The 18,892-nt window shown below is 39.7% G+C and overlaps 1 protein-coding gene across 1 annotated transcript in view; it reads right to left on the reverse strand.

The window, feature by feature from the left end:
- Nucleotides 1–17,753: 17,753 nt before the first annotated feature.
- Nucleotides 17,754–18,892, reverse strand: part of rnd2 (Rho family GTPase 2) — a 33,652-nt gene continuing 32,513 nt past the window's right edge. Inside the window, exon 5 of the mRNA XM_086289839.1 lies at nt 17,754–18,879. Coding sequence (XP_086145965.1) covers nt 18,610–18,879 — 270 coding nt within the window. The 3' untranslated portion in view covers nt 17,754–18,609. The remainder of the gene's footprint in view (nt 18,880–18,892) is intronic.

Below are 18,892 nucleotides of genomic sequence, written 5' to 3' on the forward strand. Positions count from 1 at the left end.
AACCCAAGGTTGATTTAAATGAACTAAAAAACAGCTTTAAACAAGGAAACACAAACTCATAAATGAATTCCCATGAATACCTGCCACGTATTCATAGGTTTTGGGAATGTTTGGAGGGGGTTGGGGGTTGTTTTTATTATCTTTGTATTATAGTTCTATATTCTGTATGACTGACATTCTGGCTTTTTGTTATGGTTATGTTCCAGTTATATGTGTATTAAGTTAACAGGAAGTTGTTTATCCCTATTCTGTTTATTCAGTCTTGTCTCCATGTTTTCTTATCTTCTGTCTTTGTGTCGAGCTTGTGTCATGTCTTAGTCCAGGTCTCAGTGTAAGTCACTTCATTGTTTTACTTTGATAGCCTCTCATCCCTTGTGCACTGTGTTCTGTTTTGTCATTAGTTCATTAGTTCCTTATTTCTGCGCCATCAGGATTATTTTGTATTTTTTGCTTTCTTTCATTTAGCAATAAATCTGTTTTGAGTTTTACTTTGTACTTTGGTGTCCTGGTTTGGAACCTGACCTGCCTGCTACATGGCCATCGTGATATAATTAACAACCTTTTGTAAAGTATGTTGTCACAGATGTTGATACATTGTCAGGAATTGCATGAATAACCTAGCAAGTATAATTACATGGCAACTGGAACACAACAAAGTAAATCATATGTCCATGACCGTTTTTCTTCTTCAGTGGTACTTGAATTGCACAATATAACGCATAGCAAGTCCGTAGTAAATTCATTTAATTACATTAAATTACATTAATTACTGCATTTGCATCACCTTCACCTTATTTCAATAACACAACATATGTCAATAAGCCCATTTAGCTTACTGTCACAAAGACCATTTGTGCTTCATCAGCTTGGATATTTTACTTTAAGCTCACTTTACCCGCTAGTGACAAGTCTGTTAGCATGACCTTGCACTTAATACTAGCAGTTACAATCTCATAACATTTTATTTTATATTTAAACTTAAGTTTAACTGCTTCACAACAGTCTTATAATTTCTAATATTTTACGTACACGTCATTTTGAGGACTATTAACCTATTAATAACAGAAAGAGGCACATTTCATGACCTTGGATTTAACTGATTTTATTTTGTTAACGCTTGCCTCAATAAAGGTTTACGTTCCTCCTGAGCGCTATGCGCCACCTAGTGGCATCTTGAAGTAATGCCCTACGATATTACACATACAGTGCAGTGACATAACCATTGAATCAGTAATTAAAGGCACTATAAAATCAAGCAAAAATGTATATCTTAACTTTTTAACTACTATTTTAATCCATATTTATGTCCTAAACACAAATTTTCAGTCTAAAAACTAAATAAATAGGTAAATATATTGGACAATTGCAGAACTTGATTTACTTTGAGTGCCTTGTTCGGTGAGAATACCAGAGAATACAAATGTCAGTACTCTGACATTTGTGCAGGATATTGGAATATGCATCATGTCTCAGACCTGTAATTAACACTTGGCTTTTTATTAACCTCAGCCGCTATCTGCTCTTAACCAAGTCAGTCATCTTACCCCCACTGTACCTGATGAACATTTTATCATTTCTAATCCTAAAAAGTAACTTGATACTAAAATCAAAATCATTGTTTTTTTTCTCCTCTCTCAATGAATTTGCAGGCACTCGGCTACAGAACAAAACAACCACATTAAGGCCCCTTGGAAGAGGAAGCCTATGGTTTCCAACAAACTCTAGAGCAATTCAGTTAGTTTGTTTAGTAAGAATGTGATCTTGATCTAACCCCACCTATTAGGTTTATGCTGCTAAACAGAGTTAAGTCTGAGCTCAACACTTTCCCATAGCCAGGCGTGCTTTGCATTCTGGTATACAGTAGAGTACAAGATAAATGCAGATTACATAAACTATAAATATGAATGTTATGAGTAAATTCTCCATGTTATCTGCTTGTGCCAAACACCGCACCTTCTTCTTGTACTTATGTGGTTTGTAGTGATGCATTTTGGCTCCCTTGTTTTGTTGAGTTCATTTGGAGTTTTGTCTGTGTGAAAAGAAAACAAACCACGAGAAAAAGCTGCAAGTTTACCAAGTCATTAACTGTTTCAGACCACAGGAAATAACCTACAGGTGTAATAACACCATTAAACAACTGTGCAGTAAGAATACTGAATAGTTCAAGGTTGGCAAAAACAGGATTTTAAAGGTGTATTAAGTAATTCTTTATACATACAGTTGTTTTCATATACAGCCATTGTCAAAGGGTAAATTTAAAACATGACTTCAAGGTTGTCTCCTTGCCCTCTATTTCCCAACTCTCCAACCCTGGAAGCCCAACTCTGACCACTTGCAGGTGCACATTTGCAATTTCACCTTGGAATGTAAGTTGTGTAGGGAGCACATATGAACGTGTTGAACAGAACACAACGTTCATGTCGATGATCGTAGGTGGTGGAGAGATTTGGCCTCTAGCTACGACTCAGAAACAAAGGAGGTGTAAAATCCAGAGTAAGGGAGGACATTTGACACAATGCCTCACCCTAACAAGCTTTCCCCATCTGCCCTACTCACCAGAAGCCCACCCGCATCTTTTTTTAGTTTCCAAAAGTTGTGAGTTCATTGTTTTGACATAATAGATGGGGTTTAATTCAGTTTATTTTTATTTTTATTGCACCACTTCACAACAACAGACACCACACAATTCTTCATATTGCAAGGTAAACGCACTACAATAATACAAAGTGAAGCCAAAAGCCACTGGTATTGGTGAGATAAAAAAGAACTCCATTTTAACTGGAAAAAACATCTGGCAGGACCAGACTTAGGGAGGGGCAGCTATCTGTCGCCACTGGCTGGGGATGATGGGGGGAAGACCGGGTAAAAGAATCACTGTGAATGAGAGCCAGAGATGAAAAATAATGATTAAAAATGTAATGTAATTACTTTTCTTGATGTGGCGTTATGGCTCAAGTCAAGACTTTTTAGAGCGCTTTTAGAGTAGCCTCATAACAACAAATTACAATAGTACAGCCTAGAACTATAAACTAGTTTTTCACACAGCCACATTACCCACAAAGTGGATAAGAATATTTACAGTATGTGTCTGGACTGACGTATGCAACTTTTTGGTCTCATCTCCTTAAATCTTCATCAATTGTGAAATGTAACATTCCCATCTGGTGACATGGGTTAAGTCAAAGCGGTGACACACGAGAGATGACCAAACAACTATTTACTTATTTATTATGAATTTATCTCAAGGGTTCTACAATGAATATGTCCATTCCTGCAATGAGTCTCATTCTCCCAATTTGATTGCCAGGCTGGGCTTTCTTTTTTCCACTTCTACCCAGCTTTAGAAAATATATAGTTCTGCAAATAACAGACATTTATTTTTGAATCACAAAAGCCCTCGTTGCTCGTTTCTAGGAGACAGACCTGAGTCAAGCTATCATTACTAGTCCCATCATTACTGGTGCCCACATATGTGCTACTTTATAGTCAAACTACTTAATTTTCATTACCCACACAAATGATTTGTGCACATGTGCTGGAGAACACATCACGGCACTTATAAACATTTACACCCTGCAAGACACGCACACAAACACTTACACAAGTAATTACGTCTGAAAATCTGAAATTAAATCACAAACAGGCTAATTTCCTGGGAATGGCATGGGGAAAACATCTCTCCTCATAACTGGCAATTGAGAATGGCCCTATGTCATTGTCTTAGCAAAAAAGTAATTAGTGTTAGCGAGATAGAGACTGAATTATAGCCGAATAGGTGACAGGAAAAAAGAGAGGTTGAGAGGATGGGAGTTTGACAGAGAAAAATAGAGAGAACCTTTGTGAAGGCAAGTGCTGGATGTATACATCTATAATCTGCTTAATTTTACATGGTGTTTAAACAGGCAATCCATTTTTAAATACTTCCATTTTCCTTGGCAAGCACTTTCTGTTCTGAGGTAAGGGAGCTCTTTTTTTACTGCCATTTGTTGTCTGGCGTACATACTGTGACACTAATAGCCAATGTAGTGCTATTTTAATCACAGCCACAACTGTACTTGGAAACAGTACCCTGAAAAGCATCTGAAAGACTAGCTGTTTTTTGTTATTCTGCTTGTTTAACCACATTCACGATCATTACTTGTCTAAAATTAATCTTCCCCATACCCTGTCGGACTACAGGTCTTAGCATATGCTGTGCGTCAGAAAGCGAAAGATAAGCACCATTTATCAACATGAAGTGTATTAACTAAAATGCATTTTCTTGTTGTTCTTTTCAGCCTGGTGGCAAATATTGGATTTCTAAAACATTATGTTACAGGTGCTCGTTAAAATCAAAAATGTACATATCAATTTCTTCCCTAGTGGGTATAATGTAATAATAATTAAGATGCCTGCAGCACATTTTTGTGGATTTAAGTGGTATTTAAATGAAAGTAGCAGTCTGTACAAGAAAGCCATGCACGATGAAATGTCTCCATGTGGAAAATGGGAAATGGCAGTGCAGCCAGGGAAATAAAAGACAAACTTGGTGGGGGGGGGGGGGGGGGGATCATAAGTATTTCTTTCAGGCAAGCAGCTGAAAACAGCACCTCTGACGAAATCACACATCGTCATAGTCAAGTCAACAAACCTAATGCTTGTGCACTTGTTTTTGCCGTGGGAAATTTCCCCAGTGTGAGATGCATTTACACTTGCATGGCTACAGTGGCCAGCTCTGGGCATTCAATGTGCTCTTCTGACTCTGTTGAGATAACTTTCCACCAGTGTGCCAGAGTCTGACCCTGGCTCCAAGCCTGCCTGAGGGGCGTGCGACTCATTTCTAAGCCAGAATGACTTTCTGGTCCTGGATGCTTCCTCATAACTGTCTTGGCTGGTTTCTGACTGGTCTGAAATTTTTATTGGACAAGCCACACGCAGCAGCTTGTGTCTTATAGGAATGTGAATGGACAAAGATCCTACCGCTTTGATTTTTTTCTCCTCTGTCGTTGTCAGAAGTTTTCAGATGAAATATGAACTAAGAACAGAAATACATCTCTGTATATAAATATATATATTTTAAAGGGTAGTAAAGAGGACGGTGGTTTTCTTCTTAGTTTTGCTTATTGAAAAACAACACTATATATAGATTTTGTGAATATTTGGGGGGTAGCAAAGTGTCTAATAGTTCGGGTGAAGAAATACTTTGTTGGGTATTTCTTTACTGTGGCCAGAGTTGTTTTCGGTGATGGGTTTGTGTGGTGTAAAGTCAGTCAGCAGGGGAGACAGTGATTTATGTGTCGTGCAGGAGGGAGGCTACACATCTTGCTGACACAATCCAGCCATCCAAAGGAGTTATGTCCACCCAAGTACACAAAGCAAACTGAAGGTGGACCAAAACAGGACATAAAATAAACTTTAGTTATTACCTCACACTTTCTCACTCTCTCACTCACTCACACACACACACACACACACACACACACACACACACAAACAAACAGAAATATGCACACACAGGCGTACAAAGCCTCCAGGCCAACCCTCCTTCATTGGCTGTTTGCTCATCTGCTCCTCTTTGCCCAGCAAGAAATGTATGCATTGCCACGAAGCATAAATAAACATGGATCAACACATGCACACAGGCATAGATGCACACATGCGATGCAAAGCAAAGAGACCAAATCACACAGTAAATAAGCATGTTTAAACACATTCACACATGCAAACAGAAATACCCTCCCAGTTTATGAAAATCAGCTGCAAACGTATGGGCATTCAGATGGACGGGAAACATGCTAATTAGAATTGGTTTATTAGTAGATTGTTTCTCAGCAGTATCTTTTTTTTTTTAATTAACAAGGTCTATAGTCATTATCTTATCAGAAGGACACAGGCTGATGGATGCAATTGTTGTCCGTGACAATATGGAGCAGAACTCAGAGAATATACTATTGTTCTCTTTATGCATGTAAGTGCATGATAACACACATAAATAACATGCATAGATTTGTGGTCATGGTCTTGAGGTGGCAGCCTCTTCTTCGCTTCACTCTTCTGAATTACCAATTGCAAGTCAGAGCCAGATAGCTTTTATACAGCTGCCATTTAGTAACTGCAGAGGCAACATACAACAAGCTCTGCAGAAGCGCTTCACATAACAAAGTTGCCAGTCTGTTACTCAGTCTGGCCTCCGAGTCTGACAGCAATTGCTGCCAAATTGGTCATATGCCATCCAAAACTGGCCACTACTGCTCATCTGGGTCTGGACTACAGCCAGCATAGCCCCCCCCCACCCACAACCTTCTTATGAACTACACGTGCTCGCAGAATAATAGACAGCTGTGTTCGCAAAGCCAGTGCAAATTTACAGCCCCTTTACCCCAAAAAGCTAGGGCTTTGTGTTAATTATTTAAAACTCATTTTAAATTAATATTTGTAATAGACAATGTTACAAAACAAAATCATATGTTGATTTTTTTTATAACATTTCAGAAGCTCAACAGCTGAGTGCCTGCTTTGTCTTTTTTTGGTTATACCTTAAAATGTTTATCTCACAGACTCTTTTATTACAGAGCAATGCTGGTAGAACATGCATAGAAAATGGTTTGGCATTGTCTTTTCCCTGAAATGGATGGATGGATGGATGGATGGATGGATGGATGGATGGATGGATGGACGGATGGATGGATGGATGACCATGCATATACACTAATTTGACCAATTTTTCAGATTCACCCATTCAACTGCTCATTAACACAAATATCTAATCAGCCAATTACATGGCAGCAACCCAAAGCTTTTAGGCATGTAGACATGGTCCAGATGGCCTGCTGAAGTTCAAACTAAACATGGGGGGGGGGGGGGGGGATGTGATTTAACAAACTTTAAACATGGCATGGTTGATGTAATTTACACACACAACCATCTCTAGGTTTTACAGAGAATGAATTCATGCCATTATCCTAATCTTTGTAGGAAACTTGTGTTCTAACCCTAACTCGGGATAAAAAACAAAGACATATATGGTACTCCTGCATATCAGAAGGACCAATGGAGGTGGTATCTTGTTAGGAGAAAGGTGTTTCAAGGTACTCCCCACTGGGAAGAGATGATAGGGTAGAGCAAGAACCTGGTCAAGAAATTTTATATCTTGTCCAGCCTTGGAATTCCTCCAGGATGAACTGGAAGGTATGGCTAGAGAAGAAAGACATCTGGAATACCCTGCTTAACCTGCTGCCATGATGACCCAATTACGGATAAGCAGTAGGTAATGAATCAATGGATAATGGATCTAGTGAGCGACAGTTCTTTGGACAAAAATGAGTTATTGACTTCAGAGCTTAGATCAGAATGGCCCGACAGCTTCGAGCCAAAGAGTAACTCAAATATCAAAGTGTCCAGTGAGTGTTAAGCCCAAGCATTGTACTCATGCCACGTGCATTAATGATTACACTTTCCCTCTGCTCTTCAGCTGGATGATACTATATTTATGTTTTTTCAAAAGGAATTTCAAATATTGATTACCCAGAGGACAGTGTTCTGCTGTGCCTCCACGAGTACAGCAACATTTATGTATTCTGCTTATGTTTTTTTTTCTTTTGGAGTGCTGAGTTTTAAATTGGATTTGTGATTGCGGCAACAAACTGTTGTCACTGACACTGGTTTTCACAAGTGTTCTGGAGCCCATTCAGTGATTTCCACTACAGTGCCATCCCCATTTCAATACAGTATTGGTGTTAAAGCCTTGTCCTTTACATAGAATAAAGATTTCTCTGGGTTCTTTTACTGATATTATGTAACATAGATGATGAAATCCTTACATTCTGCAGTTTGACAATGAAAAGGGCATTCTTTAACAATTTCCCAATGCGGTTTCTTACAGAATGTTGAACCATTCCTTATCTTTAATTCTGAAAAATTAAGCCTCTCTCATGGTTATTGACCTGTTATCAATAAACTTTAATAGCTATGGGGATTTCTTTTCTAGCTTTATAGAAATTCGTTCTGCCTTTTGTTCTCTTGTCTGAACTCTTCTGAAACATATTGCTGTCACCACAGATGAGCATATTTTGAAAAAGTAATAATTTTACAGTTTCAAATTTTCAATATGTAATATTTTGTCAAATGAAGAATACGGCTTAAATGATTTGAAACTGCGACATTTTAGATTTCATTACATTTTACAGTCCCTCTTCTTCTTCTGTTTCCTCTCAACAAGTTGAGTCTTCAGTGGAAATTGAGTTGTAGACATGTTCTACATAAGCATGTTTGTGTTTACTGCATACAGATCTATAGAGAGAAAGACACACACACGTATAAATCCACAAATACACAGAGAACACCAAATTACCAAAACTCATCTGAGAAAACTCATCTAAGACAGATGCATCGCAGCTTAAAGTAAGGGTTTTTTCTAAGCGTGAGGAGTTTTGGTCCTGACAATTATGGCAAAAAATGTCCTGAGTAGTGGGCCAGACAGAAGTGACCTTTTATAATGCAGAGGCAGACAAAGCAGGATGAAGAGAGAGGAGGTGGGCAGCCGTCTAAACACACTCCAGCCTTTGCGTCATATTGGAGTGTGTGCTTAGGGCTACATAGGTCTGATTAGGAATGGATCGGTGACTTTTTCCGTACCAATAAACCAAGCATGTCCACATTTTCTCTCTCGCTCACTTGGTTTTTTTCTCCTTCCTCTTCTTCTTCTGTTTCCTCTCAACAAGCTGCACTTTTTGTTTGTGCTCTGAGTGACTCACCTCTGCCAGGTAACTGACAACATATATTGGACACCAGTGAGCCCATTAGCATTCTGAAGCATCACCACCGGAACAGTTACATGACGTCAGCGTCTCTGTGGAAACTCATTCGGGGATAAGGGTCAGATTCACATTGTGCCGCAACCATATTAAAATTCCTTCTGTCAGGTTGTCAGAGAACACACTTTGAATAATCGTTGTGTGTCTCTCAATCTGTTTGCTGTTCCCATAATAGCTATCATTTACAATCAACATTGTTGTTCTGTGCTGCTGCTGCTGATAAATAGTCTGAAACACCTGCAGGGCACATGTATAGGAAGAGAAATCCAACCGCGGTGAGAGGTGACAAAACACCTCACTGACTCGCTAATGTGTGTTTAATTGTCCAAACCAGCCTGAAAGCTCATATGAGCAGGAGGACGGATTTCGGCCTGAGATTAGTTCTGTTCTGTGATACATGAGTGGACAAGGGTTTTATTACGCCGTACTCACCCCTACTGAGTGATTGAGACACTTTTTTCCAGAGACAATAAATAATCACAGCCTCGTTTTCCTAGCGCTGGGATAGCTTATTTTCATATGCAGAGACATTGTAGCGTGAAGACCTATGGACACAAAACTCAACTTTATTTCTTACAGATGAATTCATTATCTCTATGGACTAATGTATTTTTCTTTTGCTTTCTGTTTGTCTATATTAGCATCTGGACAGATGGCATCAACTGGGACATTCATGAGGGATTATAATCCGTCCAGTATCCATGGCCAAGAGAGTGGACATTAGCAAAGGTGGGCTAGTGCAGACTGGCCAGCACACCGCTGTCTTGCCGCTAAGTTGGCTAACAATGCTAACAAAGGAGTTATCCTCAGTGACAGACTCTACAGTTACACTCAGGACCAAACAGGATGGAAGGCCTCACACCAACCAGGCTGAGGACATTGCATTTCCATTGAAGTAAGCTCCCTCCTCTTCTTCCTGTGATATACACAGCATGGTGGGACAGATAAGGGCGCCTCCTCTTCATGGATGCTCAGCGACCAATGAGTGGCAGCATTCGCACCAATCCAGGCCTGCAAGGATTGGATTAGTTGATTCAGGGTTGATGTGTGAGGTCTGCATGAGTGTGTGTATGGGGCCCACAAAGGTATAGTATTGAAAAAAGAATAACTTCAGAAGTGTTTAAATCCAAATTTTGCAAGTGACTGGTTTTTTTCTGTACCTCAGTAAAAAATTCCCTCAAACGCCATCAGTATTTTTTTAAATGCTGTGTGTTATGTTTTCTCCATTGTTAAATTGCAGAAATGTGCTCTGAATGGTTACATCTGCTATGCGTGGCTCATGTTTCTATTACATATCAATGTTGGTGGAATAACAGCAATAATAATTGTGTGTTCAAATCACAAGATATGCGGTTAAATTGGTTTTAAATCACATCATCTGCACTTTTGTTAACGTCGGCATAATTTCACCACACACATCTTCCACAACAAAAGCCACAACCACTTCATCCCTAGTTTAAACATCATTGAAGATTATATTTGATTGGTTGACAATACTTGTATTTAGCTATGTGACTATGTGCTGCAGGGTTCAGCAGCTGCCTTATCTATCTTAATTATATCTGTCTCTCTCTGGGGGCGGGGGGGGGGGGGGGGTGCCTTTTTTTTGTGGCTGTATATGAAAGACTGTTTTAACCTTGAAGATAATAAAATTAAAATTTAAACTTAGACAATATCATCATAAGGACTGCTGAATGCAATGCCATTTTTCTTGCATATTAAATATCAAAATTAATTAGCACTTACTACTGAAGAGGGCAACAACAAGGACAAAAGTTTTATTTCCAACTTTCTGCTATGCCTTAATATTGCTGTTCTTTTTCCAACATAATTTATTGACAAGCTTCATGGCAGAAATATAGTGAGCTGATTACACTATTGATCAGACATTTTCATTTTATCTACCTGTGGAAGTGGAAAAACAAAATAGCCCTACCAGTGTCTCTAAACTACTAAGCAGCTTTGTAGTGCATTAGATTGAAGGCCAATAAGACTAAAGGTGGATTATGTAAAACTGTTTATTAAGCAACAGCTTAAAGTTTAACAGTTTAAAACATTTGAGAAAATAATGACTGGTCTTTTATTTCAATCTGGTTTCATTATTTTCTGGCTATATTCCTTCACTGTGTGTGGATAACAAGTTGAGAGGAAACTGGAGCAAGAGTGTTCTTCTTGACAAGTCAAAGTATTTGTGTTTAGTATTTGTATTTTCGTCACATATGGGCTCAATTAAATCTGGACTTCACTGTCGCTTGATTTTTTTCACATTTTGTCCCAATTTCTTTTAGCACTGATTGTTGTTTACACAGCTGTTGTTTACTTGGATTTTTAAATATATTTGTTGATGATGATAATGCAACAGCATATGCTCGTATCTAATTCAGTCATCATACACTTACATTTGAAAATTTTTTGTGCTGAAGAATACCTCAAACAGTTACAGGCACCATTGGCGAGCAGGAGTAAAAGTAGACCCAGCCAATTAGATCTTATGCTCTTATTCTGCTTTTTACATCGCTTACAACGGACCCTACCCCAGTAGATGACACTGAAGACTAGAGGCTGAAATCCTGTAACTCCTACAACAGAAAATCATGCTGGTTGGTTGTTGGATAATTTCTATGCTGCTGCACAACATCTGAAGAAGGAAGACATCACCATGTCCATGTGCCGCAGAAATTAAAGAAAAACAAGAAACCCCACCCATTTTTTTTCTTTTTACATCTGGCACCTTTAACATTTTCCCTTTCATAACTACTAGACATAAAAATGCTGCAAACTTTAAAATCCACTTATAAGTAAATTCCATTCATTGTGCGACTCGCATGTGGGACATAGTCCACTTTCTATAGTAAACATTCTGCGTACCCTTGTGCAGTATGTGAGTCAGAGGGTGTGACAGCTTAAGGCCCTAAAGAAAAACATGTGCAAGCTTTTGTAATGTGTTTTCTTGTTATGTATTCTCTGCTTTTGCTCACCATAAGCATCTCTGCTGATCCTCACTATAGATTTTAATCAGCCCCAAAATTACTTTTATGCTCTGATTATATTTTCTACATGAGCTGGCTGACTAAACTATGAAAATAAAGCAATTATAAGAAGATATTGATCTCTTTCAGGTGAAACTGAAGCAGTGTAGCAGTGATAGGTGAATGATCTTACTCCATTTGACAGAATTAAATAGATATTGCTCTCCCCATCCTTAGAGATTGACAGTGACATGGCCTTTATTAATGCACTAAACCCCTAGCTGCTCCACTCAAGCTGCTCGGTGGCCAAACAGTGAACAGCTTAAAGGGCATCTCCCTAATGTGTCACTATGTAAATGGGAAACACCCTGCAGCAAATATGACAATTCCAACCTGGAGTGGCTGGTGGGGGGGTGGGGGGGTTGTGTTGGGATTTATTGACCCACTCAAGCTGACACAAACAGACGAGAGACTATTTAAATAAACTGTTCACCTGCATTGTTGCACTACACGCAGGCATAAACTGATAAACTGCAGTAGTATCTGTGCTAGCCAGCTGTCTGTCATCCTGAGTAACATTTACATCCTGAGTCTGGAACATTTGAAGGTGTGTGTGCTCAAAGAGTAATTAGTGCTTGCCAGCATATAGTGTGATGAAGGTAATCTTGGCCCACCTAGATGTTTTTATGTTTTGTCTTGGCCTCTCTGCAGTTTCCATATAGACCAAATCTGAGAGTCGATGCTCCAGAGAGCTCAGTCACATTTAGATAGTTACAGCGGGAGAAGTGAGGTGATCACCTTCTTTGAGTTCCCAAGTGCATTTAACATGATTCACCTGCAGCTACTGAGAGAGAAACTGCAGGAAATGTCAGTAAAAACATCCAACATCATGCACTACTGACTACCTGACAGAAAGGCCACAGTATGTGAGATGGGCCAATGCTCTGTCTGATTTGGAGATGTGCAGTACAGGAGCTCCACAAGGGACTCTGCTGTCTCCATTCATGTTCACCTTGTACATCTCAGACTCTCAGTACAATTCTCAGTCACGCCACCTACTCTGATTATTCTGCAATGGTTGGATAGATAAGGAGTACAGAGAACGAGGGGATGATATTATGGAGTAGCCTTGGAGGAATCATCTGCTTCTGAAAATAAAACCAGAGAGATAATGATTGAAATGGACACCAGCATGACCTGTGTTTTTACTGGGAGGGGATGCTGACATAGTGAAGTAAGTAACCATAACTGCATGCCAACTGCATGCCAACATCAACCACAGGTTCAACAGGAAGATTAATACAAATGAGCAGGTGCATGAGGTTATGTGTTTGGCAAAGTGTGTGGTGAAAAATGATGGAGATCAGTCAGCTGTGGCGAGTGCAGTGGTCTGTTGAGGGAGCACCATTGGAGTTGGTGATACCAACAAACGAAATAAAGCTGATTAGGAAGGCTGGCTCTGTGACTGGCTGCAGATTGGTCAGGTTTGAAGCTGGTGGTCACTAAACAAACTGTTATTCATCGCGACTGATCCTGACCACCTTCTCTAACAATTACTGGACAGCAAAGTGGAAAAGGTTCTCTGACAGACTAATTCATCACAGCTGCCATGAGAGATATAGCCTATGGTATTTCTCATTTTCATTCATTCATTTTCATATTTTTTTTACTATACTAACCATGTTGATATGGCATCTTTGGCTAATGAGAAGAGGTTAGACCATTCTTTAGTATATAGAGCATTTTTTTTTATTTTTGCAAGCAGTTCTGAGCCTGGTTTTCTGTCTTGAACTCTTGGTTAGTATCCATAAGTTTTATACCCCACCCTCCACCCTGTGAACCTGGATTGGATAAGCAGAAAAGAATAGATGCTTCCTAATGTGACTTTTTTGCAGAGTTATCTTTGTATTATTTCCTGTTTTACTTTAATAGTTGTTTCTTGTCCATTGCTTTTAGCTATATTTCCCTCCTGGTCTCATTGTATAGATTTAATTTAGCTGTGTCTCGATACCCTTCTGTTTCCACCCTCCCTTTGTGTATCAATAGCCCTGCCTTCTATTTAATATTTGTCGCTCAGCTGTTGTACTTTCCAGTGTGTTTACCTTGTGTACTCCTGTGATTGCTTTGGGTTTCACTTGGCTTGTTTTTGGACTTTGTGTTTTCTTCAATAGCCTAATAAAATGTCTTGCTTTTTATTAATTAAGTTTCTCTTCTGTGTCTTCCATCTGTGTCATGATATTGCAATCTCTGAGAGAAATGTTTTGGTCAAAAAAATAAAGTTGTTCTGTAAACTGCTGCTGGAGCTCTGACCCCATTAGACTTTATGCTCTTTGCTCTGGAATTAGGTGAATTTGTGCCAGAAACCTCTAGTCTGTTTCTGCGGCCTTTGCCAATGAAAAATAAAAATTAAAAATTAAAAAAAAGAGTAAAGCTAATAATGATGGTACTAGCTTAAAAGAAATTAACTGAATCGTGTATCAAAGGTCTACAATTTTCTCTAAGGGGCACTAATTAAAGACATTTGGATGCAATTGGAGTAACACTAAGTAGCTGTTGGGTTATTTCACAGGATAATCGAAAGTTTTGACCTCCTGGCATTCCTCTTCTAGGATTCTGTTGAGACTTTCATGGCAATTTATCAAATAGTTACAGAGATATATGTCTAACTTTTAGTCCACCTATTGAGAAGAACACAGCCCACATCAGCTGGCCATGAATTTCTTGATAAACTCTCCAAATTTGTTTTTCATAGTCATGGATAAAAGCTGGTTTATTCTCCATTGATGCCCTCCTTGATGTCTCTCAGTCTGTGGACTCCAATTTAAAAACTCAAGCAGTGGATACTGAATATCATTGCCAAACCTTCCCATCTTTTTCATCTTATCAGACCTCCTCTTGCACAGCTCAGTCACACAAACAACACACACACAATCTCTAATCCCTCTGGGAAATTTGTGCTCACCCACCTGAGAACCGGTGATGGAAAAACATTACCCACAAAATATCAATTACTCCTATCAGGCAATCTGTCCCTGTTTTACTTTTGATGTTGAAAGGCATTAAATTTTTTTCTCTGTAATATCAGTCTTGTCCCAGATGTAAATTCAGACAAATACAGATAAAGACATATACACACACACAAACACACAGGCAAACTATTTGAAAGCGCACACTCACACATTTTAATTAGCAGCACTTTAGTGCAGAAAGCACTAAACCGTAGGCTAATTAATCTCCACAGTCTGTGTTTTCGCTGCGAAACCACCTTAGGGAGGGGTCCAGGTTTGCCTCTACGTTAAGGAGTTTATCTGCTGGGAAACAGGAAACAATAAAGTTGAAAATATTATAAGGCAACAAGGGAAAGGCCATCAGATTAATATGCTGTTAAAAGTATTTGCTTATGCAGTACACTGATGGTCAAGTCCCGTGCCATGAATGTGGAATGTCAACTATCTCTGCTGGCTTTCTGTGTGTGTCTGTTTTGTGTGAATATGTGTATGAGCATGTGTGTGTGTGCAGGTTATGTGTGAGTTCAGCTTGGTCACATACTGCTTCTCATTACAAATCCTCTCATGACTGTATGCAATTTGTGCCTCTGCTCTGTAGCCTTTTATCAGCAGGCAGGCCAAGTACCATCTCTCTCTGTCTCCTTTGGTCTCCATCATCCCTCCTCAGTGCATATTTGTCAATCACTCTGTTTCTTTCTCTCTCGCTCGCTCTCTCTCTTTCTCATGCTGACATTTCTGTGGACCTAAAGTGCAAATTGTAGTAATTAGCCAAGAACATCTACAATTGTTTGTTTCCTGGGCGAATGACGTCAGTTCTGGCCATTTGAGGATAAGATGACTGGATTCTCTGTGCTCGTCGGAGCTGCTTGGAATATCGGAAAAGAGAAGAGAAACTCAAGAATGCAAAATCAGAGCATGAACCCACAAAGGTACTTCTAATCCTCCTGGCGTCTCAGCGGTAAAGGGCAAATGGCTGATCAGATTGCTGAAATTGAGGCTAGACATCCTGCAGTAATAAACCTGAGTGTGAGTGGGAGTAGATTGTCAAGATAAACTGCAATGGCAGTCTAATTTCACAAACAAAGCAGCAGTTGATTTGCCTTCATCCAGATGACATGTACAGGCTGTATTAATGTATGGATGGCTGCCTTTTTTTGATGGATATGCAGGTTGATGGGGAAATGTGGGCCAGTGCAACTGAGATGATTTTGCCCAGTGCCTCCACCATACCCACAACCCCTCCCCCATTAAACACACACACCCAAACACAGATAGACACACATCGGCACCATAATACTAATCCTCTTAAGTGTCAGTCTGAACTGTAGGGGCACAACAGGTCTTGTGCCCCCACTGTGTGTGCTGGCCTTATTTCCATTGCTCATTTCCTGCCCTGGGCAACACCTTTCTGCAGCTATTCTGTGACTCTTGTGTCCATCCAACAATGCCCCACTTCTATTTTTTCTGCTCTATTTCTCTAATATTTAAAAATGAGATATTTACTTCCTTGGGGGCTTGAAATGTGGGCGGTTCTAAGCGAGCACCTTTGTGGGGCATCAAAGTGGCTTTACTAAAATCTTCGCCTTAAACACAAATTTGCCTCAACAGAGATACTAATAACTCAAAAGTATACAAAATAGCAGTAATTCAGTAAGGACCACTTTAGTCAAAAGAAGTGTCATTTTCATCTACAGGTATTGGTAATATTTGGTAGTATTGCTGTTTTCTGGGACCCCCACACAGAGTTGAGCAGACATCAACAACAACAGACATGCCATATCAGACACAGCACAGATATTGGGTTAAGATAGGTTGAAAAGTGTTTTGCAGATGGAGCAGCAGCTCTGGGTCATCTAAAGCAACTAACAGTGATGAGATCTGCCAATAGGATCTGTAGAGAGGTATGAATTTAGCCAGCAGCAAAGTCTGGGGCAGAGCCCAGCTGTCACTGACTGACGTACGGGGATTACAGAATTTGGTGCGTCTAAACTGCGGTAACGGTACATTCAATTTTACTGTTTTTGAAAAAAATCATGATCTGAGGGCAATTTAACCAAAGAGGAATGTTTCACTTCAAAATAGGTATTGTGTGTGTAGCTGAAATGTATTTTTTTTAAATAGCCTGACCCCTGGCAAGACATTATCACTTTGAATACTCAAAATATTTTTGCGACCCAATCCTTTAGCACTTCCCCCACACACCTTACACTTTTTTTGTTTTTACGTCTTGGCTTGTTTCTCTTATTATCTAATCCAGCTTCTCTGACATTCACTCCGTCTGTGGAGCTCATCTTGTCTATTGTTTAATGTCTAACAGGGAAACAACAGCTGTTATAAAGGCAAAGCTTTTACTTGCTGCTTGAATGATGTGACTTACAGGCTTATCGACTCTCACCTCCACCTAAGAATTGTTATAATACAATGGCTTCTCAAGACTGCAGGTCTTGCTGCCAGAAATGAACTGACCAGCTGACTTTTATAGGAACAAACTATAGAAAAAAAACCCCAAAAACTTTAAAGTATCTGGAGTCCCAGCATCAGCTGGATGCTCTCTGTTGATTGAAGAACTCACGCATCATCTCACCTAAAGCTTCTGAAACAGTATTGAGTCAGTCATTTAAACAACAGCACATCAGTGCTCTGGTGCTGATGCAGTGCAGTTCAATTTTATTTGTGCCAGCTGAGAGGTCTTCATAGTGTGAACAACACCTTGAAGGACTGACTCACTCCCCTGGCTGCAATGTTGTTTATCTTGCAGGGCAACATGAGAGCACAGAGACGGCATTAACACAAGAAATGGGCAGTTAGCTTACAAATGTCATTTCTGAAGGCTGGAAGAGGAAAGCACGTGGAAGTGTTTAACTACGCAAAAATTCAGCACTCTGAATGATTTATTTGTTCCATTGTGATGAGCATACAGTCTAAGATTTGCGATGGCATTTAAATAACAAAGATCAGGAAAGAAACTTCAGCCAAAAATGATATTTTCCCCAATACAGGCAGGCTCTTGCTTTATTTTAGAGTTTAGTCAAAGTACAACAAAATAGCCCTAACATTTTACCACTTATCTTCCACAAAGAAACATATTTAAAGTAGCAACAATAGCATTCATTACAGTGAATCCAATTGGCATGAATGTAGCTGACGAGGAAAATGCTGTTAAATGAGCAAAATAAAATCAGATACTTTGCTTCTAAAATGCACTTGTGGTAGTTATGCTCGCACACACCTTCATGGTTCTTCACTCAGTCTTAAAAAAATCTAATTTTAAGCTCTTAATTTGCCATCATTCACTAGAATTCCTTTCCAGCATTACCGTACATACAGGTTTTTCTCATCCATGGCAACAGGAAGCAGTGTCAGGCAGAAAAGTTAAACAACGACTCCGCATGTCTGCTGGACAACACTGCCTTTGTTTCATCTCCAGACATTCTGCTTCAACATGGTTCCGCGCACTCGCGCACTCTCCGTCAATACGCCGCCGTGCCATCCCTGTTATTAGAGCCGTTTCAGGAAATTAATTCCACTTTAATTCCAGGGACTAGACAGCACATCCACTATCACAGCTTCCTCATGTCCAGAGGCTTAGTCCAATTTGCCATAATTTCAAAACAAGACAAATATGTAAACAGCTTATAAAGTATGCACACACGCAACAAAAAGGAAAGAAATCCAAAGCATTTGTTTCCACAGTGCAGTGTTTCTTTTTTCTCACTCCTCTGCAGTGCAAAAAAGGAAAATACGAGAAAAAAAAGCATCAAATAATAAATAGACTTTCTCTTTCATATATATATTTCTGTGTTTATACATATATATATATATATTTGTAATGATAGGTCTCTACATGAGCACACAGCTCTTGGCCCGGTCCTTCCTCATGGCCGGGGCCTGGTCTATTTGCTCAGTCCGACCCGGCAGAGGTGGAAGGGGCAGTTGCGAGACTCGTTTCAGGCCTCTGCGGGAGCTGCTGCGTTTTAGCTGCGGCTTGTGCGGCCGTCGCACTGACGCCAAGGTGGTGATGTGGAACACATCCCGAACACTGTTTTCAGAAACCTTGGAGGTGCACTCCACATACGCCACCGCTCCCATCTGACGAGCTATCGTGCTTCCCTGGAACATGGAG

This window comes from Aulonocara sp. 'chitande type north' Nkhata Bay, linkage group LG4 (genome assembly GCF_057382095.1).
Source record: "Aulonocara sp. 'chitande type north' Nkhata Bay isolate Kocher_YH1m ecotype deep benthic linkage group LG4, A_spYH_male_GT1.1, whole genome shotgun sequence".
NCBI lineage: Eukaryota > Metazoa > Chordata > Actinopteri > Cichliformes > Cichlidae > Aulonocara > Aulonocara sp. 'chitande type north' Nkhata Bay.